At 37.1% G+C, this 25,053-nt stretch overlaps 1 protein-coding gene across 2 annotated transcripts in view; it reads left to right on the forward strand.

Moving 5' to 3' along the window:
- Positions 1–25,053, forward strand: part of PCMT1 (protein-L-isoaspartate (D-aspartate) O-methyltransferase) — a 40,519-nt gene that overhangs the window by 10,512 nt on the left and 4,954 nt on the right. Inside the window, exons 2-7 of one of the 2 annotated variants that reach the window (XM_040627953.1) lie at positions 2,377–2,481; positions 3,718–3,749; positions 12,070–12,174; positions 14,571–14,691; positions 17,117–17,202; positions 21,809–22,025. In XM_040627953.1, the coding sequence (XP_040483887.1) occupies positions 2,377–2,481; positions 3,718–3,749; positions 12,070–12,174; positions 14,571–14,691; positions 17,117–17,202; positions 21,809–21,988 (629 nt within the window). In that variant the 3' untranslated portion in view covers positions 21,989–22,025. The remainder of the gene's footprint in view (positions 1–2,376; positions 2,482–3,717; positions 3,750–12,069; positions 12,175–14,570; positions 14,692–17,116; positions 17,203–21,808; positions 22,026–25,053) is intronic. The other variant, XM_008695057.2, reaches the window with a different exon arrangement.

Raw genomic sequence — 25,053 nt, forward strand, 5'->3', positions numbered from 1 at the left:
TTAGGTAATCTGATGGTTGCCTTTTTTTTTTTTTCTTTTTTTTAAACCCTTATTAGGTAATTCGGTTCTTTGCCTTGAAGCTCTGAGGATTTTTTTCCATGCCTTTAAAGTCTGATACTTTTTATTGTTGTTGTTGTTGTTTGTTTTGTTTTAGAGGGAGTATGCTCCCCAGCCAAGCTTGGGTGCAGGGGCAGGGGATGAGGGGCAGAAGGAGAAGGAGAGAGAATCCCCACCCAGCACTGTCAGGCTCCATCTCACTACCCTGAAATCATGACCTGAGTTGAAATCAAGAGTTGTACGCTTAACCAGCTGAGCTACCAGGTGCCGGTAAAGTCTGATAGTTTTATTAGTATATGTCACAAGGTTGATTGTTCCTGGTAATACTTTTACTTACTTCTGCTGTTTTCTTAGAGTATAGTTTTAAAACTATTGTTTCTGTTTAATCAGCTGGAATGTTTTTTTAATTTTTAATTTTTTAAAGATTTTATTTATTTGAGAGAGAGCATGAGCAGGGGGAGGGGCAGAGGGAAAGGGAAGAACAGACTCCCCACTGAGTGCAGAACCTGGCATGGGGCTCAATCCCAGGACCCTGAGATCATGACCTGAGACAAAGTCAGATGCTTAACCGACTGAGCCACCCAGGCACCCCTCGTTTTTTGTTTTTGTTTTTTAAAAGATTTAATTTATTTAATTTAATTAATTAATTTATTTATTTTAGAGAACACAAACAGGGGTGGAAGAAAGAGGGAGGGGGAAGAATCTCAAGCAGATTCCTTGCTGAGTTTGGAGCTCGAGGTGGGACTTGATCTCACGACCCAGAGACCATGACCTGAGCAAAACCAAGAGTTGGATGCTCAACCTGCTGAGCCACCCAAGTGCCCCTCAGCTGAAATGCTTTGATTTGCATTTTGTTTTCTTTTTACAGTATCTTTGATTGGAGTTGGGTTTTTTCCTTTTTTCTATTTTTGGACATTTTGTGGACACAGATCCAGAGCACCTTTTTTCAGTATAGTGACTTGCAGTTTCTTTAATGGATGGTGTGTGTTAGGAGTAGTGCGGGGGAAAGGGGAGGAGCTGGCACGTCCTATTGCTCTTTTTTTTCTGCAGGATCCTTAATATTATTTTCCCTTTATTGCTGCACCAAAAGGCACCATCCTTTCCCTGTTTTCTTTTAATTCTCCCCCAGAATCAGAGCTTCTCGATTGCCACTTCTAGTCCCATTGAATTTTTTGTAAAGATTTTTTATTTATTTATGAGAGAGAGAGAAAGATGGAACGAGCAAGTGGAGGAGCAGAGGGAAGGGGACAAGCAGACTCCGCACCAAGCGTGAAGCCCAATGTGGGGCTCGATCTCAGGACCCAAAGATCGCAACCTGTGCCAAAACCAAGTGTCAGATGCTTAACCAACTGAGCCACCCAGGCACCCCCACCGAATTTTTTTTTTAAACAGGTTTACTAAAGTATACTTTTATATTATATAATCCACTCATTTAAATTGTACAATTGTAATTATGTTATCTTGTTTATTTCTAATCCTATATAATAATAATCCTAAGCATGTACCATTGTGTCTGGTATGTATTAGACAGTCAGTAAACATATTGAGTGAGTTAATAAGGGACTTACTGAATAATAACCATGCATGGTACCATGAGGGCTATTTAAGTTTAACATATTATACTTAATCTCAAAGAATTTATAGTTCATTAGGGGATCCAAATATAATCATTGACCTTGCTTTCCTTCTTGAAAAATTTCTTTTCACTTGGGCTTTGTAAGAGTTTATCTGCTTGATTTTCATCTACCCTTGTGGCTGCTTTTTGTCATAATCTTTGAAGGTTCCACTTCCTTTGCACAGCTCTTCAGTGTTCGCTTTTGTTTTTCTTCTTCGTGTATTCTTCCTTGGCCACTTGAGTTCACTTCCATTGCTTCAGTTACCATCTATATTACTAGAAGTCTATATCACTGTCCTAGATCTCTTTCCTGAGCCCCAGATCCATGTGTTCAGTGGACTGCTGCATATCTCCACTTGTATGGTTTATAGTCACTGAGTAAGTAAGTTATCCTTTTCCTCCTTAACTCTGCTCCTTCTCCAGGATTTCACAAATCAGTGTATGATATCAGCATCTCAACCACCATCCTTCCTCCAAAGCTAGCTAGTTAGGTATATATTACCTATTAAATATAACTCAGATCCTTCTACTTATCTTCATTCTTAGTGTCATCACTGAAGACCAGGTTGTGTTTACTTGGGCCATTGCAACAACTTCCAATCTTGCTCTCTTCCAGTCCAGTCTCTCCAGTGCAACCAGAGTAAATTTAAAGTGCATCTAGTCATCTCACTCCTAGCTTAAAATGTTTGCCTCATTCATTTCAGAAAATGGAATCATCAAAACAGATAAAGTATTTGAAGTAATGCTGGCCACAGACCGTTCCCACTATGCAAAATGTAATCCTTATATGGATTCTCCACAATCAATAGGTAAGGTCTGGATTTCTGAAAATGTCATGTTTTATTCATTTACTGTATACTTTTTGTTAAGTAAAAATGGACTGGGATACAAATATTTATTATTACCTTGCTAGTTTGAATTTTATACCTCATTTAAGTATCATAATTCCACACAGCCATTTCAGTAAAATGATGTTATGTATTAAGTATTTTTTCTATTTTTTCAAATTGTATATAATATATATATAAAGAATATCTTAAACATTTTTCTTTAAACATACTTTTAATGAAAATTTAAGTTTAAGCTTAGGGCTGAGATTTCTTTAGGGCCTTAATGCTGACTAAAGTTGTTTTTCACATTAACATCAGTTTTTTAAGTCAATATTAAAGGAAATAAGTATAATTAAGCGTTTAGTGACTTCTCTGCTTCACTTGCCCTGAATTTTTTGGTTTGTGCTTGGTTTTAGAAAGTTCAGTGTTTAACTCCTTCTCCTGAAGCAGGTTTTGCTGAGCTGCTGAGCCTTGGCAGTGGGCGCCTTTGAGGCTTAGAAGGGCCTCAGGATTCTGTCAGCCAGCTGCCATACTTTCTTCTTTTGAAGCACTATAACAGTCAGCAGAGAAGATCCTGGGGAGCTTCTGAACCCCGAAGGCACCTGCTACCACCGCTCAGTGAAAATTGCTTCAGATGCAGAAGCAGGTAAATAAGTTTTGAGAAAGCAGCACTGGAAGAAAATACTTGAAAGCTAAAAACTAAGAAAAGTTTGTGAATTACCATCAGGCAATAGTATAAAGAGTAAACTGAGGTCGTTTTTTAGTCTCTTAAGTTTCTTTGATTGCCAGTTGCTCAATAAGTTGCCAGAAATAGGAAGCAATTTAATTTTCAGATTTTGCATACCTATTGTATATAGAAGTTTATTTTCTTTTTATAAACCTGGGGAGAAAACAAGTCATAAACTTACCAACTCAACTTCTTGACGTTCTTACTTTATTTCTTAGCTAACTATATGGGGAAAGAAAGTTTTAGAAATAGTGGGAGTGTCATACTAGATGAGCATAATATGCCTTTGGCAAGGTTGTATTTTCTCATTTTAACTGTTCCTCGACAGTACTTTAAAATGCAAAATAAAAGGTTTATTTTCTTGAGATCATGAAAACAAAAAATATTACTATGAAAAAAAATTTGTGGATGTTAGGAAAGGAGTTACATGGAGTATCTGGTATGGTTTTGCAGCTGAATGTGTCAGTAGTTCTCTTCTTCTTTTGCAGGTTTCCAAGCAACAATCAGTGCTCCACACATGGTAAGTTAACTTTGGCCATTTGGGTATAAGTGGATCACATTTTTCCTCTAAGATCATTTTCTTCAGTTAAAAAGGTTTTAAAAAAGTTGAACTTTTAATTGGATCAATTTTGTCATCTATGAGTTATGTGGATTGGTAATGAACCTCTTATTCTTAATACATGATGTATAGAGAGAAGTCTTGGTAGAAATTGTCATTAAAGTTTTTGTTGGTCGTCATTAGTATCTAATCACATAAAAATTGGATATAAAAGGTTATTTAGTGATGAGCAAATTAAGGAAGAGAATAGTTTATTTTATTTTTAAGATTTTATTTATTAATTAGAGAGAGAGCACAAGCAGGGGGAGCGACAGGCAGAGGGAGAAGCAGGCTCCCCGCCGAGCAAGGAGCCCGATGCAGGGCTCGATCCCAGAACCCCGGGATCATGACCCGAGCTGAAGGCAGCCACTTAACCGGCTAAGCCACCCATGTGTTCCAAGGAAGATAATATTTTAAATAATATAATGGATATATTGTAGAAATCTCAAGTCGAATATTATTTCTTTTATTTCATATCTTATTTGGAAAATTCATTAGGGATTGGTCAAGTATAGCAGCTAGGAAGCTGTATAACTTTGAGAAGAACCTATTTTAAGTTATCTAGTACTTTTAATCTGTTGGGAATTTTCTTGGGTTTTAAATGTCAGTTATTTGAATGAGTACTCTGTTGGTTTTTGGGGAGAACAATAGGTTTTCTGATTCTCTGAAAGTATTTGGGATTGGAGAAGCTCGTATTTAAATGTAAAGCCTTCTTTATATTAAAATAAATTTACATATATTTATAATGAACTGATAATTATACTAGGTGACATTATAGGAAAATTATTATTTATAGACATTAAATAGAAATGACTTTATTTTTTAATTTTTAATTTATTTTTAAAAGATTTATTTATTTTAGAGAAAGCAGGAGCTGGTGGAGGGGTGGGGGTGGAGACTCCCTGCTGAGCGTGGAGTCTGATGTGGGGCTCGATCTCATGACCCTGAGATCATGACCTGAGCTGAAATCAAGAGTCAGATAGATGCCTTAACCAACTGAGCCACCCAGGTGCCCCTGGAAATGACTTTTTAAAACATGACAAAAGACGAGCCATTAAAAAACATGATATATTTTGCAACATAAAAATTTAGGATTTCTGCAGAGAAAAAAATGTATAAGCAAATTTAAAAGAAGAAAAACTGAGGGAAATATTTATAATACATACGACAATCTAGGGCAGATTTCCATATACAAATGTGGTTGTGTATCCTATAAATTAATAAGTGAAAGACTGGTAAGCCCAAAAGAATATAGTTTAAGTACAAGAATGGTAGTTCATAGAAAAAGAAATACAGATGACATTAGCACTTAAGCAAATGAAAACATGTAATTTTCATTTATATTTATGTATATTATATATTGTATTTATATTTATATACTTAGTAAATTACATGTTAGCATTTTCACCTATCAGATTGTCAGAGGTCAAAAAGTTTAATACTTTGTATTGGAAAGGGGGAAACAGTTACATACTTTTTTGTTGAGAGTAAATTGATAGTGTTGGAAGGCAATTTGGCAAATTTATAAAATGTGAAATAAATATACCTTACACTTTTCAGTTTTATTTCAAGATATTTATCCTATGGTATATTTTTATAGGTACAAAATGACTAAAGATGTTCGTTGTCACATTACTTATAATAGCAAAAAAAATAATAACAGTAATCACTGATAGTCCACTAATAATGGATGGTTAATAATTATGGTATATCCATACAGTGAGGTACTGTGAAGCTGTTAAATGAGGAATCTCTGTAAGTACCAATACAGCAAGATGTTCAAGAAACATTAAGTAAAAAAGTAGAGTACAGGGGTGCCTCGGTGGCTCAGCCATTAAGCGTCTGCCTTCGGCTCAGGTCATGATCCCAGGGTCCTGGGATGGAGCCCCCGCATCTGGCTCCCTGCTCAGCGGGAAGCCTGCTTCTCCCTCTCACACTCCCCTTGCTTGTGTTCCCGCTCTCGCTGTCTCTCTCTGTCAAATAAATAAATAAAGTCTTAAAAAAAAAAGTAGAGTACAGAAAAGTATTTAGAGTATTCTGTAATATACAACAATCAATTCTGCACATATACATACACACATACATCTTCCTCTAGGCATGTAAACTAAAAATGATTTCTGCTAAGGTCAGAATTAGATGATTGGAGGGATGGGAATGATCAAGTGAGATCTGCTTTTCCCTCTGTACCCTCTACATGTTATCAATTTCTTTCTGTTTTCTTCTCTCTCTTTTTTTTAAAGTTTATTTATTTAGGTAATCTCTACACCCAGTGTGGGGCTTGAGCTCCCAACCCCAAGATCAAGAGTTGCATGCTTCTCTGACTGAGCCAGCCAGATGCCCCCTTCTTTGTTTTTTTTTTTTAACCATGGAATAGGAATGTGTTTGTTTTTTTTAATATTTATTTGCTTATTTTATTTTACTTGTTTATTTTTAAAGATTTTATTTATTTGAGAGAGAGAGAGGGCACGTGTGCAAGTGAGCACAAGTGGGGGGGGAGGGGCAGGGGGAGAGGGAGAAGCAGACTCCCCACCGAGCAGGGAACCAAATGTGGGGCTTGATCCCAGGACCCTGGGATTATGAACTGAGCTGGAGGCAGATGTTTAGCTGACTGAGCCACCCAGGCACCCAGAAAGGATGCATTTTTATGTATTTATTTTTTATTTTTATTTTTTTTAAGGTTTTTTAAAGATTGTATTTATTTATTTGACAGAGAGAGAGAGAGAGAGACAGCGAGGGAGGGAACACAAGCAGGGGAAGTGGGTGAGGGAGGCTTCCCACTGAGCAGGGAGCCCGATGCGAGGCTTGATCCCAGGACCCTGGGATCAAGACCTGAGCCGAAGGCAGACGCTTAACAACTGAGCCACCCAGGTGCCCCAAGGATGCATTTTTAATGACTTACATATCCTTACCTCTTGTCTCTTAATAAGGAAAATGTGTGTATTTATGTGTATGTATATAGTCACACAGTACATCTGTATGTATGCATGTATGTATAAAAAGTAATAATACAGTGTCTTTTGATGCTTGCTGAACCAGGATGTGAGTAGACTAAAATAGTATTAATTGTATTATATGAACATGCATTTGTGATTTTGTATCATTTATTGCATAGATCTTAGAAGTATTAAAAGAGAAACAGAAAATGAGGAGCAAAGATAAATGACATTTCTGTTTAATGTCTTAAAATCACAGACTTGCTTGGAAGTATGTACAATCCTGGAATATAAAGTCTTAATTGAAAATGTGATATATGCATTGGGCAAGAGGTTAAAAGCAGCCTGTTTAAATGGCATCCTCGTAGCCGTAAGCACACTTAGTATGCAGATATTGAATCCTAAATATCATTTCTCACTAAATGAGACTAGAGCTCCTTGGAGAAGTGACTGAAAATTGGAAGGTGAAGAAGTACTCAAAGATTGATGGGGTGATGTTGGAAGGACATATGTGCAGGTTTGAAGAGATTCTCAGAGGCCAAACTGGAGACAATTTGAAAATTGAAAAATGATAGATAATGAAGATAATGGATTGTTAACACTGTGAATTAGAAACAAAAATCCGTGAGTTCATAGAGATTAAAAAAAAAAGGCAGAGAAAAAAATGAAAAACAGAAGAATGCCAATTAACACATATGGAGGGAATAATAGAACTTTTTTTAAAAAATCACTATTTTGTAATCATCAATATAATGATCGAATTGGGCAGAGATCATGAGGAAGGTTATTGGGGAACAAAAATGTTCATGTAGTCTCAAATTATTACTCTACATATTACTTATTAATTTTAGAGAGAAAATTATGCCTTTAAAATAGAGTGATCTAGTCGTTACCACATTTACTGAGTGGTTGAGCTTGGCAAGTCCAGAGGTGAGGTGACCCAACATTATGTGCTTCCTGATGTGATGCAACAGGGAGGTGCCTGGCAAGCTTCGTGTGCTGTTCTTGCTAAGTCTTGGATCTGAATCTCACCCTGAGGAAATTCACACATCTAGAATATGGGGTATTATGTGGGACAGCTGGACAGGACTCCTTAAAGGAGTCAGTGTTCTGAAGACTAGAGAAGTGGCATGTAGAGGAGAATTGAGAGGAGAATATTTTCTATTGACAAATGCAGTGCATGAGCCTTGAATAGACTGGGGAAAAAATAGCTGTAAAGGACATTTTGGGGACAGTTGAAATTTGAGTATGGGGGCGCCTGGATAGCGCAGTCGTTAGGCATCTGCCTTCGGCTCAGGGCGTGATCCCCGTGTTCCGGGATCGAGTCCCACATTGGACTCCTCCGCTGGGAGCCTGTTTCTTCCTCTCCCACTCCCCCTGCTTGTGTTCCCTCTCTCGCTGGCTGTCTATCTCTCTCAAATAAATAAATAAAAAATCTTCCCAAAAAAAAAAAATTTGAGTATGGTGTGTATGTTAGATGATACTAAATTGATTATTTTCTTGAGTGTGTTAATGGTGATGTGGTTGCAAAGGGAGATATCCTAGTTTTTTTAAGCAGATTCATGCTGAAGTATTTTGGGGTGAAGTATCGTGATGTCTATAGCCTATTTTCAGATGGTTTGGTGAAACAGTTGGCACAATATATAAAGTCAGTGACTGTATATAAGGAAAAAAAAGGTATTCAATGTATTTGTGGGCTTAAAATTTTTCATAATTATAAAAAAGAACTTTTGAAAAACGTAGTTTGGGGATTTAGAGATAAACATGGGGTATCCAGAAAAATATTAACTAGGGTGATCAAAGCATAAGAAAAGCTAATAATTGTGATCGAAGGCCTTGACATTTTAAATCTGAATGGGACTTTAATAATAACTCAGTGTACTCCCCTGTTTAAAAAACCAAATCCTATGCAAACATAATGCTGAAAAAAATATTCCTGAGGTTTTTTTGGAATTAAGATGGTACAGTACTGCCTATAGCTTGGGGATTGGCACCTTAAAGAACTCTCTTCTTGTCCTTTGATTTCTGGATCAGGAAAGCCAGATATTGCAGGAGTTATTTTGTTTCATTGATTACTTCTCTATTCTTCCAGCCCCATACTTGTTATCTTATTAGCAGAAATTATTAAACCTCATAACTGATTGTTGTAAGAGTCTGATGAAAGCTACTTTTGATGTTTAATCTAGAGCTCTTTTTCATAGCATGAGTGTTTTTACTCTTTAGGCAAGAGCCTCTTTTGTAAATCAGTCTATATGAAAAATTGACAAAGTTAGTTCTCTATTACTCTTTCCCCAAAACACACCCCTCCTTCAGTGTACATTTGTGTTATCGTAAAGGGTTTTTGTGGAACCTTAATGACTTTCTGGAACACTGTTTGAAAACCCTTAGATTGTGTGTGGTTTTATCTATTAAAGGCCTTTTTTACATTAGTTGTGGAATAGTAACCTTAACTTTTTTAACTTTTTAATATGGAAAGTTTCCAACACCACATATACAGATAGAATAATATAATGAACCCTCATGTAGCCATCATCACCTTTAATAATTACCCACAATTTGTTAATCTTGTTGGTTTTTTTTTTAAGATTTAATTAATTTATTTGACAGAGAGAGACAGCCAGCGAGAGAGGGAACACAAGCAGGGGGAGTGGGAGAGGAAGAAGCAGGCTCCCAGTGGAGGAACCTGATGTGGGACTCAATCCCAGAACGCTGGGATCACGCCCTGAGCCGAAGGCAGACGCTTAACGACTGCACCACCCAGGCGCCCCTGTTAATCTTGTTTTATCTTTGTCTCCCTCTTGCTGAACTATTTAAAAACAAATCTCAAACATAATATTATTCACCCCTAAATATTTAAGTATAAATCTGATGACTTTAAAAACATGACTACAATACTATATTATACCTCACAGTATTCCTTCTTAGTATGTTATATCTTACACATATTCCATGCTCAGACTGTACCAGGTGTTTCAAAAAAATTGTTTTATGGTTGATTTGCTTAAATCAGGATCCAAAGAAGATCTAGACATTGCATCTTTTTAGTCTTTTTAGTACCTTTTAATTTTAAAAGACCCCCCTTTTTTTAAATACCACTTATTTATTGACAGAACTCATCCATTTGGGGGCGCCTGGGTGGCTCAGTCAGTTGAGTGTCCAGCACTTGGTTTCACCTCAGGTCTGATCTCAGGATTGTGAGATCGAGCCCTGCATCGCCCTGCATCGTCGGGTCTCTCTCCCTCTACCCATCCCCTCTGCTCTTTCNNCCTCCCTCTCCCTCTCTCTCAAATAAATAAATCTTAAAAATAAATAAATAAATAAACAAACAAACCTGTCCATTTGTCCTGTAGAATTTGCCATATTCTAAATTTGGTTAATTGTTTCCTAGTGATAGTTAACTTATTCCTCCCCCCACATACCTTTTTTTTTTTTTTCCTTTTCAAGAACACTGTCTAATGGTTCTTTCTGTTCCATCACACAGGGGTGGGGGGTATGATATCTGATCATCTACTTTTAGTGATTGGAATAAATAGTCTTTTCAATAACTTTTTTTTTTTTTAAGATTTTATCCATTTGAAAGAGAGAGACAGAGCAGGGGGAGGAATAGAGGGAGAGGGACAAGCAGACTCTGCACTTAGTGTGGAGCCCAGGACCCTGAGATTGTGACCTGAGCTGAATCCAGGACACTTAACTGACTGCACCACCCAGGTGCCCCTCAATAATGTTTTAAGTTATTATACACAGCAAGGTACACAAATCTTAAGTGTGTAGCTTAATGAATGTTCACATATATATAGGTGTAACCACCACCTAGATGAAGATCAGAATGTTTCCTGTGTTCTAGCAGGCACTCTCATGCCAGTTCCTTAGCCTCTACCCTCAGTGTAACCAGTATTCTGGCTTTGGTCACCTAAATTAGTTTTCTAAATAAGGAGTTTTCGGTCTATCCTCCATTTTGAACATTACCTGTTTCTGATGCTTCAAATTTATTTTCTTTTTTTCTTTTTAAAGATTTTATTTATTTATTCTAGAGAGAAAATGGAGGGGGGGAGTACAAACAGACTCCATGTTGAGTGCAGAGCCCCATGTGGGGCTCGATCCCATGACCCTGAGATCATGACCTGAGCCAAAGCCTAGAGTCGGACATTTAACCAACCGAGCCACCCAGGCCTCTCTGATGAAGTTAAATAGTGAACAATGCAGGCATTTAAGGACAGCTTTTGAGATAACATTTATTAGTTCTAACTGCGTATTTTAGAAAAGCACTGAAATGTAAATTTATAAAGAGGAGGAAGTAGAAAAGCTTTATTTCTTGGTTTGGTCCAAAGTGTATCCAATATGATTTTATTTGATTAGTAATTTATATATTCTGTAAACATAAAAATACATATCCTTCGACCTCCTCAATTCTACTTCTAGGAACTTATCCTATAGATACACTTCGTAAGATTTTTTTTTTAAGATTTTATTTATTTATTTGAGAGAGAGAGCGCACTAGTGGAGAAAGGGCCAGAGGGAGAGAATATCCAAGCAGACTCCTGCTGAGCTCGGAGCTGGATGCAGGGCTTGATCTCACAACCCGTGAGATCAGGACCTGAGCTGAAACCGAGAGTCAGATGCTTAACTGACTGACCTACCCAAGTGCTCCACTTTATAAGATTTATAAAAATTATTACATTATCCTACACATATACCTTTTAAGATTATTTCATCTCTTTTGTTATAGAAGATTAAAACTAACTTAAATATCCCTCATTAGGGATTTTTGGGGAGGGATTTTGTTATTATAATATACATACAAGAATATACTTCTCAGCCATAAAAAGGAATGAACAGGCTATTTAAGTATTGATACAAAAGGTTCTTCAAGATACAGTAAATGAAAAAAATAGATACATATTTGCTTGTGTATGCATAGAATGGATATCTTTGAAAAGGAATCACAAGAAACTGACAACATAGATTGCCTTTAGGGAGTGAAATTGGTTGGGGATGGGGGAGATTGCGGACAGGGGTGGGGTAGAGACTTCACTGTAAATCCTTTTGTAGCTTTTGACTTTGAATTAATAAAAAATTCACGCACTGGAGATCTAAAATTACTAAAACATTTTATACAAATGTAAGAATTTAATCAGTGAAAAATTTTTTACATAATTCTGTAAGTGTAAGTATGTGATGTGTTTTCATTATCTTGGTAGATGACAATAGTAGAAAAATTGGTATGAAGTTGGCAACTTTTTTATATGCCATGGTATATATACTTGATAGAGTTGAAAAAAATGAATATTTGCTTTGTTTTCTTTTGGCAGCATGCATATGCACTAGAACTTCTATTTGATCAGTTGCATGAAGGAGCTAAAGCTCTCGATGTGGGATCTGGAAGTGGAATCCTTACTGCATGTTTTGCTCGTATGGTAAGAGCTTTATTTTTCATTCCTTTCCAGGAGAAGCATATTATATATTTGGCTGTACATTTTTTTACTAGCAGTTTTTGAGTTTTTTTTTTTTTAATTAATATAGCAGTTGGAATATGTATCACTTAGGTTTTTTTGTTGTTGCAAATAACAGAAGATTCGGTCCAAATTGGCAGAGTAAAGAGGAATTTATTTGGTTTATATAATGGAAAAGTCTAAAGTGTATCTGGCTTTTTGTGTGGCTGGATTCAAAAGAAGATCAGATGTTGTTATTGACAGTGGGTTTCTCTTTGGTTCTTGGTTTGGCTTTGCTTTCCTCCAAATGTTGGCTTCAGTCAGGTTCTTCCCTTGTGATCACAAGATGGCAACCAGTAGCTTCCAGACTGCATTCTTCCAGATTCTCAGCTGGCAGAAAATGATACAGAGAATCTGATTTCCAAACACCCCTACAGGGTTATTAGAAATGAGAGTAGAGCTACTTTTATATTAAGAAAAGTACTCTTAGAAAAATGCCTTGTTTATTGTACTTCAAGTTTTATCACCAGAGGCTTATCTTGATTACTGACTATCCAGAGTCTGTCTGGAATCCTACACAGCCCCTTGAGTAAAGGTTTATCTGTGCTCAGATAATCAAATCAATTTGATTATTATGAAAAATCTTGTCCCTGGGGGCCAGATAGGAAGGTTCTGGTCTAGTTAGGTTGGGATTTATGGATGATACATCTTGGACTGGAATCCATTTAACTTGCTGTAAATACGTAACTGGCAGACCACCAGCATGTAAGCTCCAGGGAGGCAGGAATTTTATTTGATTTTTTTTTTCTATTGGTGTATCCTAAGCATCCAGAACAGTGCTTGTTACATAACAAGGACTCAGGTATTTCTTTTCAGTTGTTTTACTTGTTTTGTAGAAGTTAAGCCCTCCCTAATGGAATGTTAGGGTTTTGTTTTTTTTTTTTTAAGATTTTATTTATTTGAAAGAGAGAGCGTTCGATAGAAAGAGAGAACAGAAAGCATGAGCAGGGGGAGGGGCGGAGAGAGGGACAAGCAGATTCCCTGCTGAGCAGGGAGCCCAACGGAGGACTCAATCCCAGGACCCCGGGATCATGACCTGAGCCCAAGGCAGATACTTAACTGACTGAGCCACCCAGGTGTCCCAGGATTTTTTTTTTTTTTTCTAAGCTTAGACCCAGTGTTTACTTAATGACATGTTCTTGACATTTGACATATTTATGGTTTTAGAGAAAAATTCACTTTTAAAAATCATTAGATTTCTGAGTTATCTTTTTAAAAGTAGTGTTATTTTAATGTCTTTCACATATTTACCATGTGCTAGTCAGTGTTCTAAGTGCTTTTCGTGTATTCTTTTATTTAATTCTCACATCATTTATGAGGTATGTACATTTTTCCTCGTCATTTTACAGCTGAGGAACCTGAGACATAGAATAACTTGCCAAGGTTGTACAGTTGTAAGTAAGTGATGAAGGTTAGATGTGAACCCAGGTTGTCTGATTTCAGAGTCTTTGTTAAATTTATTTTACAATTAATATTTATACTTGGGGCCTTTTTATATATTTATGTATTTTATATTTTCCACATATGGGAGTAGAATCGGGTATAGAAATCCCTACAGAAGAATGAAGGGGGGGTAAACAGAAGGGAGAATGAACCACTTGAGACTATGGACTCTGGGAAACAAACTGAGGGTTTCAGAGGGGAGGGGGGTGGGGGGATGGGATAGGCCGGTGATGGGTATTAAGGAGGGCACATATTGCATGGAGCACTGGGTGTTATATGCAAACAATGAATCATGGAACACTACATCAAAAACTACTGATGTACTATATGGTGAATAACATAACATAATAAAAAACTTTTTTAAATCCCTATAGAATTTTTTATGTAACATTTTAATGTTTAAAGTCACACTTTTAGATGGAATTTAAATTAAAAATGATTGCACCAGTTACCATTTAATATCAGTTAAATGCAGTTTAAGTATTTAATATTAATTTTTTAAGAATTTATGATTAAACATTTAATATTTAATATTAATATTAAGCATTTAATATTAATTATTTAAGCAGTTAAGTCTTATTTCAGGGTTTGGGGCTTAAAAATTAGAAATCGAAGAAAGGATTTTTTTTTTAGTATTTTAAGTTTTCGTAATTCTAGCTTCTTAATTACTGAAACGTAATTATCCATTTGAAGGTTGTAACTGAAAAAGTTGTACTTGGTAAATATTTTATAGTAAACTGAATAACAATCTAATTGGAGGCTTGAGTTGTCTTCATTTCAAATTGCAGAATATGACTTTAGGTGAGGAAACACTTTAATGACACTTCAGAAAGACAAATTTAGGCCAGTGAGTTATTGAATTATTCCCTCATTTCCAGGTTGGCTCTAGTGGAAAAGTCATAGGAATTGACCACATTAAAGAGCTAGTAGATGACTCAGTAAATAATGTCAGAAAGGACGATCCACTGCTTTTGTCTTCAGGGAGAGTCCAGCTGGTGGGTGAGTATCAGAAAACTTTAAAAATTTCCTCTCCAGAGAATTTTTATTTTTAGAGGATCCCATGCAAGGTAAATAAATAATACTCAAGCTAATTTTTACTTTTTTTTAAACATTCATTTTTAAGGACTAGGTAAGGAAAACAGTTACTGTAAAATGTTTTGCTGGTTCTACCTTGACCATGGTGGTGATATGACTGTTAACTGCTTCAGAAAATGCTCATGTTGTGAATTCTTTCTTCACTGCTTTTGAAGAAGTAATAGCAAAATAGCAAGTGTCCATTCTGAAAAACTTCAAGTGCAGAAATGTGTAAGATAAAAAAGAAACCCCTCCTTTTCCATCTTAAGTTTTCCAGACATAGAAATATACGTATGAATAAATACACATATACACACAGTTTTTTTAATTGACTCATACATTCTGTCCTGTAGTTTGCTTTTTTCAGCGGTATATTTCCATGTGAGCACACTGTACTATTATGAGAAGTAACAAACATTAAAACATGCGTAAAGCATAAGTGTGAAGCTTAGCAAAAATACCTGTTTCATCAACACACTGATATAGAAAGGGAACAGCATTGGGAGCTTGGATGTCCTCTGCTTGCTTTTCCCTCCTCAGNNNNCTTTCCCTTCTCCTTAGTGCTAACCAGCATCATTACTTTTATGCATTTACTACTTAGTTGCACTTCCCTAAACAGTGCTCAATTTAATTTTGAAATTTAGATAAACAGAATCATACAATATATGTTCTATGATGAATGACTTCTTTCATTCAATATATTATGTTTGTAAGATTCACCCATCTTTTTAATATAGTTAATTTTTATTGCTTGCTGTGTAACATTCTACTGCAAGGACATTACCCAATTTGTTTGTTTATTCTTCTGTAGATGGATATTTTGGGTTGTTTCTAATTGAGGGTGTTCACAATGCTGCCGTGAACGTATGTGTACAAAGGTCCAGATGCATATATACACTCATCATACAAGCATTCATTTATATAGAGTATTATTGCAGGTTCATAGGGTAACCATAGATATTGCAAAACTTTTTAAAAGTGATTGAACCAATTTACTTTCCCATGAGCATTGTATCAGTGTTCTTAGTGCTCTATGTCTTACCAGCACCTGGTATTAGATTTTTCTTTTTACCCACTTAGTTAGTGTATAGCAGTAAGTCTTTGTGATTTTAATTTTGTATTTTTCTCCTAACCGGTGAGGTCAAACACTGTTTCATATGTTTGACCATTTGGATGTCTTCCTTTGTGAAATGTTCAGATACTGAGTTGTTTATATTTTTCTTTGATATGTAGGACCTCTATAGATTAGCCCTTTGTCTATTTATACATATTACAAATCTTTTCTCCTACTCTGTGGCATGCCTTTTCACTCAAATTGGTGCTTTCTTGATTCATAGAAATATTTAATTTTATTTTTTTTAAGATTTTATTTTTTTTATTTGAGAGAGAGGGAGAGAGCACGAGCAGGGGGAGGGCCAGAGGAAGAAGCAAACTCCGTACTGAGCAGGGAGTCCGATGCGGGGCTCCATCCCAGGACCCTGGGATCATGACCTGAGCTGAAGGCAGATGCTTAACCAGCTGAGCCACCTAGGCACCCCAATAGAAATACTTAATTTTAATGTATCAGACTTAATAGCTTTTTCCAGTGTTTTCTGTGTCTTTTTTTTTAATTTATTTATTTTAACGGACTGAGCTACCCAGGCATCCCAAATTTATTTATTTTAGAGAGAGAGTGAACAGTAGTGGGAGGGGCAGAGGGAGAGGGAGACAGAATCCGAAGCAGACACCTGTTGAGCACAGAGCCCAATGTGGGGCTCCATCTCACGACCCCGAGATCAAGACCCTAAGATCAGGACCTGACCCAAAACCAAGAGTCATGCTTAACCGACTGTGCCACCCAGGTTCCCCTTCCGTATCTTGTTTAAGACTACTTTAAAATCAGGACGCCTGGGTGGCTTAGTTGTTTAAGCGTCTGCCTTTGTCTGAGGTCATGATTCCAGGATCCTGGGATCAAGTCCTGCATCAGGCTCCTTGCTCAGGGGGGAGCTTGCTTCTCCTTCTGCCTGCCACTACCCCTGCTTGTGTTCTCTCTCTCTCTCTGACAAATGAATAAAAATCTTAAAAAAAAAAAAAAAAAAAAGACCTCTGAAAGCATGAAGTTATGTCCCTGTGTTATTTCTCAGAAGCCTTATTTTAGCTTTTCACATTTAGATCTTTGATCTATCTGACATTGATTCTTGTGCATGTAAGAGATAGAGATTCAAATGTTTTTTTTTCCATATGAATATCCAGTTGTCCCAGCATCATTTATTAAAAGTCTCTCTTTGCTCTGCTTTAAACCTCCTATAATTCTTCACACTGGGTAATTCTATCTGAACAGATTTTTAAAGCATAATTTTTTTTCTTTCAGTGGGGGATGGAAGAATGGGATATGCCGAAGAAGCCCCTTATGATGCTATTCACGTAGGAGCTGCAGCCCCAGTTGTGCCCCAGGCAGTGAGTTGGGTTTTTTTCCTGTGTGTTTGTGCTTTAGTCAACTACAGCTATAAAAGATTTATAGAGAAATGACTTCTAGTTGATAAAACATAATTAGACTTTTATGTCATGTATTTTAATTACACTTAGTAGGCAATTTTTTTCATATGCAAAGAGTTGTATAAATGACTTGGAAAATTACTAAATCATAGTTCGTGGCTGTCTTATTTGAAACCGCATTTGATCCATCTAAGAACTAGTATGCCCGTAGAATTAGGAAAAACCATCTGGAGTTCATGATCCGATAATCACTTGGTGTTTTATTAAATACCAGAATGTGCAAGATTGCTAAGTGCATGGGTGAGACCAGGAGATATTTGTTATACATTTTACCCTCAGTAAGCTTATATTCTGGAAGAAATATGTCATACATATAACAGGGAAATTAATGCTATTATAGCATATCATTAGCATGTAATATATGTTAAAGGGAAAGGAAAACATGTACTACTGTTAAGAGTTCAAGGGAAGGAGAGAGCTTCATGTGGAACAGTTAAGGAGACTACATACAGGAATGGAATTGGAACTGAATCTGAAAGAATAGTAGGGTTTGCATAGTTGCAACGAGAGGGAAGGATATTTCAGTATTGTATACTACATAATCAAGGAAATATTTAAGTACAAAATTGGTTTGTTTTTTTTTTAGTCTATTTTTTTATTTTAGGGAGAGATTATGGGGGTAGGGGCAGAGGGAGAAACTCAAGCAGACTCTGAGCTGAGTGCAGAGCCTGACTTGGGCTCAATCCCAGGACCCTGAGATCATGACCTGAGCCAAAATCAAGAGTCGAATCCTTAACTGACTAAGTCACCCTGGCGCCCCCAATACTGGTTTTCTATTTCAGTAGGACTGATGAGCTTCTGTCAGCCCTTAATAATCGTTGGTTAAGTTCACTGAGATCTTAAGTTTCTGTGGTGTCTGAGTTTTCCACAGTTCTGGACTGGATGACTAGGGGCTGAGAGTGACGCTTCTGTCCAGTCTCAGCCACTCTCCAGTCTGGAAGGGTTCTTTTTTTATGTGTTTAGATCAGTTGGTGAGAAGCTGAAAGTTAGGGAACTTGTTCTGGTCATTGACTTGCTATTTATCGACTGAATGACTTTGAGAAAATTACTTATTTTCTCTGGCCCTGTTACCTGTTTTTTGTTGTTTTTGTTGTTGTTTGTTTGTTTTTTAAAACTAAACCGGTGGTTTTAACACATTTTAATCGAAGGGTTGATATGCTGTAAAGGGGATGCCTAACTGGCTCAGTAAAGCATGCAAATCTTGATCTTGGGGTCATGAGTTTGAACCCCATGTGTGGAGTAGAGTTTACTTAAAATGAAAACCATATATGCTGTAGAAAGATGTACAAGTCATAAATGAATGTTCACATATAGACACATGATCCATAGGTTTTTAACTTTTTTTTTTTTTTTAAATACAGCCTAGTAGGAACAATTAAAATGTGTAATAGAATTGTATTTAAATGAAGGGGCTTGGATGCAGGGCTTATCTTCTCCACTAAGTCCCTGAGATGATCTTGAAGGGCATTTCTGGCTTTAGCTCAATATAAATTTAAAGATTAATTTATTTATTTTAGAGAGAGAAAGAGTATGCACACAGAGGGTGGGGCAGAGGAGAGGGAGAGAAGCAGACTCCCCGCTGACCCCGCTGACCTGCCGAGCACGGAGCCCAGCACAGGGCTCAGTCTCGTGACCCTGAGATCACGACCTGAGCCGAAATCAAGAGTCAGACGTCTAACGGGCTGAGCCACCCAGGCGTCCCTAGCTCAGTGTAAATTTGTAGTAGCACTTGGAAGTATTATAGGGGTCTTTATACATCTGATTAAAGAGAGGCATGCTGAAGGGAGGGGCTTTCCAGTTTCAAGGTAACAGAAAAGATATTTATGCCTCCTTTTGTATATCACCCCAAAACAACTAGAAAAGCAGGAAACAGAAACACAGACTCCATATTTCATTATCTGAGAGATTATACATGCTCTCCTGAACCCTGTGGTGTATGCAGATGGGAAGTGGATGGAGTAATAACTCACTCGGGAGGGCAGAGGAAGTTGGACCAAAGAGCCTGCAGAGGGGATCACTGCAGAAGCAGTTTGCTCGGCACAACTCAGAAAGGGCTTAGAAATCAGAGGCATGAGGATCTTGGAAGTCAGAGATGAAGTGTGGGTTTGCCAAGGGGGCTGCTGCTTGAAATTCTGTATGAGGAACAATTAGTGCTAAGCCCTAAGCCCTAAGCAAATTTCCCAGAACCAAAGGACATGATTCTATAGTTTGAAAAGATCTATTGAGTGCCCAGTATGATGATTTTTTTCTAAAAAGAGAGGGGAGAAAAAAAGAGAACCATAACATCACCATGAAATTCTAGACTGTTAGGGATAAAGAAAAGATTCTAAAAGCTTCTAGAACAACAAATCATGATCTGTTAAGGATTGGTAATCAGAAAGGCATCAGACTGCAGAACAGCAGCATTAGAATCAACAAGCCAGAGGAACAAACTCACAATTCTGAACTGAAAATGATTTCCAGCCTTGAATTCTATACCCACACGTATTGTCAAATATGTAAAATAAAGATAGTTTTAGACTTGCAAATCTTAGTCTCTCTCTTCTAAAATACCCCATGAACTGTTTCACAGAATACTTCTAGAGAAATTGCTTTAATGTCAAAAAATAAGGGAGGAGAGAGAGAGTAGGAAAAATCAGAAAGAGGAAGCCTTGGGATCTAGGCAGGTAGAACAGCTGGTTCAGGAGAGAGATGGCGAGAGTCCCCAGTGCTAAAAGGGAAGTCTCCTGACGAGAGCTGTGCAGCGGGCCTGGGGAATAACCAGCCCAGACCCGGAGCAGGAGGAGGGAGGCACTGGAAGGAGTCTACCAAACAACAACAGAGCACTAATTAGATAGGCTTGACTTTGAAGATCTTACTGAGAAGTTGTTGGAGGATACAAATATTTAGAAAACAGTTACAAAGAAAATTAAGTGAATAAAAAAAGAAAGAGCTTCAGTTGTTTTTGTTTTTTTTTTTTATTTTTATTTTTAATTTTTTTTTAGTAATCTCTACACACAATGTGGGGCTCAAACTCACAGCCCCAAGATAGGAGTCGTGCTCTTGTAACTGAGCCAGCCAGGTGCCCCGAAAGAGCTTCCAGTTTCTAAGTGCAGGATAAACCACTGTTGTATAAGAAAGGAAACAAGCATTGGATACCTCTTGGCTCAGGTGCAAATTACTTTACAGTCATAACTGAAAATGATTTTAAAAAATTATGATATTGGTTCGATTGAGGAAAAGGGGAAAGGAGCAGAATAAGAGAGCTCAGGCCTCATCTAGCATATCATTTGAAATAAGAATATAAAGACTCTACAGCATAGTGACTGGATTTAACAATACTGCATTGTATATTTGACAGTTGCTAAGTGAGTAGGTCTTAAAAGTTCTCTTCATCACAAAGAAAAAATTATAACTGTGTGGTGATGGATGTTAATTAAACTTATCGTGGTAACCATTTTGCAGTATACACATACTATTAAACCATTCTGTTGTACACCTAAGACGAATACAATGCTATATGTCAGTTATATTTTAATGAAAAACATAAAAGATAAGCTTTAGAAATAGTCACTACCAAAAAAGTAAATACTAGAAGACACAGCTGAGAGCATTTAAAATATTTAAAATGACTAGATTAGGGAGCAAGATTGGAGTAGGGTCAAGTCTGCTTCATTTTATCATAAACCTTGACATTTAGAGAAACAACTCAAAGAATACTTGAAAGAATTACTTGAGTAAAAATTAAAATGGGAAAAATAAGGTAGGCTTGCTGACAACTGAAATTTTAATTGAGGACCCACTTTTCTGGGATAGTGCTGTCCAAAGTAAAGTTTCTCCCTTACAGTTTTTGGTTAGTAGTCATTCATAAGGCCACATTCAAATGGTAACATATGACCTAGAAGTTTTCTGACTGGAAAGGCTCTCACTGAGTAGTCTTGGTTTCTCATTGACAAGGGTGTCTTCATTCTAATGCTGCAGGAACTCCAGCCCTACCTGCCTGTGTCATGGGGCCAGCAATCCTAAATTCAGTCATAAAACCGAGGTTCCCTTATTTTTTGGCTCAGTGATGCCCTGAATTCTACAGTGACAGGATAGGGACTCCTTACTGATTTTCTGCACTCCCTGCTCCCTTCTCCGCTCCAAACCACAAAGATTCAAAACAGGCACACAGGCATTGAAGTGTTCTGCTTTGCCTTTGGTCTTCCCAAGAGGATAGCTGTACATGATGTGGTTCAGCTCCTTTTGAGCCCTGCAGTTGTACCGTGTACTGTTAGGTGCCCAGCGCACAACGATGGATAAGAACACGGTCCCTCTCATCAGAGAACTTGTAGTTTGGTAGAGGAGGTTGATAAGTAAATGGGTAAGTGGTGATTGAGTAATAAGTTTAACAATCAAAGTATGTATATACTAAAGTGCATTTCTGCTTTCTGCCCGTGGACACTGGAAGTTGTTTGTGGTGATGTAAAATGACTCTTAATATAAAATCTGTAACTCGGTGTATATGTCTTTTTCTTTTTCTTTTTAGCTGATAGACCAGTTAAAGCCTGGTGGCAGATTGATATTGCCAGTTGGTCCCGCAGGTGGAAACCAGATGTTGGAGCAGTATGACAAGCTACAGGACGGCAGTGTCAAGATGAAACCCCTGATGGGAGTGATATACGTGCCTTTAACAGATAAAGAGAAGCAGTGGTCCAGGTGGAAGTGATTTTATCTTCTGCTCTTTCTTCTTCCACACATGCAAGGTGAAGGGTGTGGATTCTAAGACATTAGACCACAAGAGCTGCTTTTTTTGGTTGTCACCTTTATGCTACTCCATTTTAACATCAGAAATTCACTACATTAAAAATCTAGAAAAATTTTGCATGAGTCTGCCCTTCTTTTGGTTTAACTCATATCTTTGGGAAAGGGGGGTGAGACTTGGTTGGCACAAAGATGGGTTTTTTTTCCCCTTTTTTAAAAAGAGGCTTTTAGCCACAGTTCAGAACTTTCTAAAGATATTTTATTTTTAGCCATTCTGTTTCTGTATTCACAAATCATTTTCGTAGCTGCTCTATGGTCACGGAAACAAAGGCTTTGGTCTGAAGAGAAGGGGCTATCCTTTCCTGCCCCGTTCACACCCTGTTATACCATTGTTACAAAGAGAAAGAAGGTAAAAGATACTCTTGTCCCACTTTTCAAAGGTGTCAGAATCCCAGAGAGGACATTCTTCCTCTCAGCTTGCTTTCTCTCTTTCAGTCAGGTTCATTGACATTCTCTCTAACAACCTGTGCCTGTTTTACATTCAGCTACTGTTTCAGAGCCACTATAAGGAATAAACTTCTGCCAGTCTATAGAACTGGCCAGCCCATTTTGAAGCCGCTCTAACTAAGTTTCTGGGGAGGGGAGTGGATTCTGTGAGCTCAAAGCGAGTGCAGTGCCCAGGTCTCACAAACCCACCCAAAGGGCCAACAGCATGCAGCATAATCCTCAGTACAGCATGGCTCATTATAATGCATACTGTGTTTTATGTCTCAGCGTAATCTGAGTATTTTGTCTGAAGCCAAGGTTTCTCTTCTTCCTCTCTCCTCCTTCTCCCTTCCCCTCCCCATGTCCTTCAGTGGCAAAAAGTGAGATCAATAAGGAAGAATGACACTAGCTAAGACTATTTAAAATTAAATGTCAAAATAGGAAAGACTTTACAAGTTTCCTTGTTTTAGAATCTTTTTATTTGACAGAGGTACTTATTTTAAGATAATTATTTTTTAGTAAGTAAAATGGTGATTGTAAGTTTAATAGACCTCTTAATTTTTTTTGGAAAGATACGATTTGAATCAATGTTTAATTGCAAAAATGGTACTGAATCTAACTCAGTTTTTCTTTTCATTCTGATTGTCCATTTCTGGGATATCTTATTAGGAATTACTTTATTCTTCACTTAATGTGGACATAGCTATTTTCTTTGAATTCTAACCTGGAGCACAGCCACTTCTTAAAAAAAAAAAATTTAAAAACTATGGGTCCTGTCAGTTAAAATCATATAGTTATTAACAACTAATTACAACCTTCCTTGACTTTGCTTCTAGTATGGTTATGTTGTTATATAATTGTATACTTGGCTGTTGTATGAAAGGGGCAAACTTACACTGAACTTACCAAAATTTGATATCAATTAAGATTTCAGATTTTCATGAATAAGTTTAAAAGTTTTCTTTTTATATACAATAAGTATTAGTATTGAACATTCCACTGTAGTTTGATGATGAAGGAATTATAAAAAAGTTTTTTGTTTTTATAACCAGAGGTAGATTTAGCATGAAGTGAATGAAACTTAAGCCTCAGGGCCTTCACATACTTAGGGGCCTTCTTGGCCTTACACCTAATATTATATGCAGTCTTGGTTTTAGTCCTCCTCTTTTTCCCTTCATGAAGAGGTTCCCCCTTTCGCAGGTCATACAAGCTCTAGGTTTCCACAACACCTGTATTCACCCCTTGGAAAACTAAACTATTTGTATTAAATTTAGAATAATTTTTAAATTTATGGACAAGTCATTTACCAAATATTTAAATATATATACTTGTTTTTCTTTTTTCTTTTCAACTTTTTAAAAGATTGAGCAATTTTACACACGTATCATTGGAAACTTTTCTCTAGTTGTACCAGGAAGACTTCCTAATTCTTTCTGTTGTAAATTTTCTGTTTGTTCAAACACATTTTCCTACATCCAAAGATGTAGTGGGTCTTTTTTGTTTTGTTTTGTTTTGTTTTAAGTAAGCTCTATGCCCAATGTGGGGCTTGGACTCATGACCCTGAGATCAAGAGTCGCATGCTGTACCAGCTGAGCCAGCCAGGCACCCCCAGAGATAATCAGTTACTTAATTGTACATCTGTAAGTTTAAAGAATATAGGTTTAAAGAATGTAAAGGTGAAACAAAATCTGAAAACAAAATTGGAAAAAACAACTGCCTCATCAAATTTTTTTTGTACTGAAAGAAATTACTAGAAAATAGGATGTTTGAAAATAACAGTTAACTTAAAATTTAAAGAGACCATTAATCTGCTATTTCTATTTGTATTCTTAGACTCTCAGTAAGGGTCCAGAACAGAAAGTATGCTCAGCTAGGATTTTAAAGTGATTTTAGTGAAAGGACTGTTCAAAGAAATATGGGAAAGGTTATGGGAATCCAGAAAAGACATTGACATAGCCAGGGACAGGGGACCTACCATGATAGGCCATAAGGGGAGGAAACAATTTTACTGGAACCCACTGAGAGCAGGGACTGTACTAGGGCTATGGATACATAGCTGAGAATTTGAAACTGACCATTCTCTTGGAACTTACAGTCACATGGGAGAGCCAAAAAAAAAATCTAAAGAAGACAAACAGGCAATTAGAGTGTCGTGTGTTAAGTAGGGAGCAATAGTGTTGAAGCCAGACAGTGAAGTAATCAGAATTACATTTCGGAAAGGTGACTCTGGCAGTGGTGTAGAGAGTAGATTGGAAAGGGAGGGACAGAACGACAGTCAAACAGAATGTGGTTGTAGCAAGTTAAGGGTGAAATGGTGGTGGCCTGAATTAAGGCAGTGGTAGTAAGGATGGAATGTGGTTGAAGAGAGTCACTTACCGCTTTCTGAGTGCCCAGCCCGTGTTTGGGAATAGCATCTCAAGAGCTCCTAGTCAGTTTTATTGCCAGGTTAGGTGATCTCTGTTCTTTCAGATTTTCTTCAGGATTAATTTAACAGCTCATCCCCATGCTTCTGGACGTTCTTTAGCTTTTCACCAGCCTTCCATC

This window comes from Ursus maritimus, unplaced genomic scaffold (assembly GCF_017311325.1).
Source record: "Ursus maritimus isolate PB19 unplaced genomic scaffold, ASM1731132v1 scaffold_13, whole genome shotgun sequence".
NCBI classification, from domain to species: domain Eukaryota; kingdom Metazoa; phylum Chordata; class Mammalia; order Carnivora; family Ursidae; genus Ursus; species Ursus maritimus.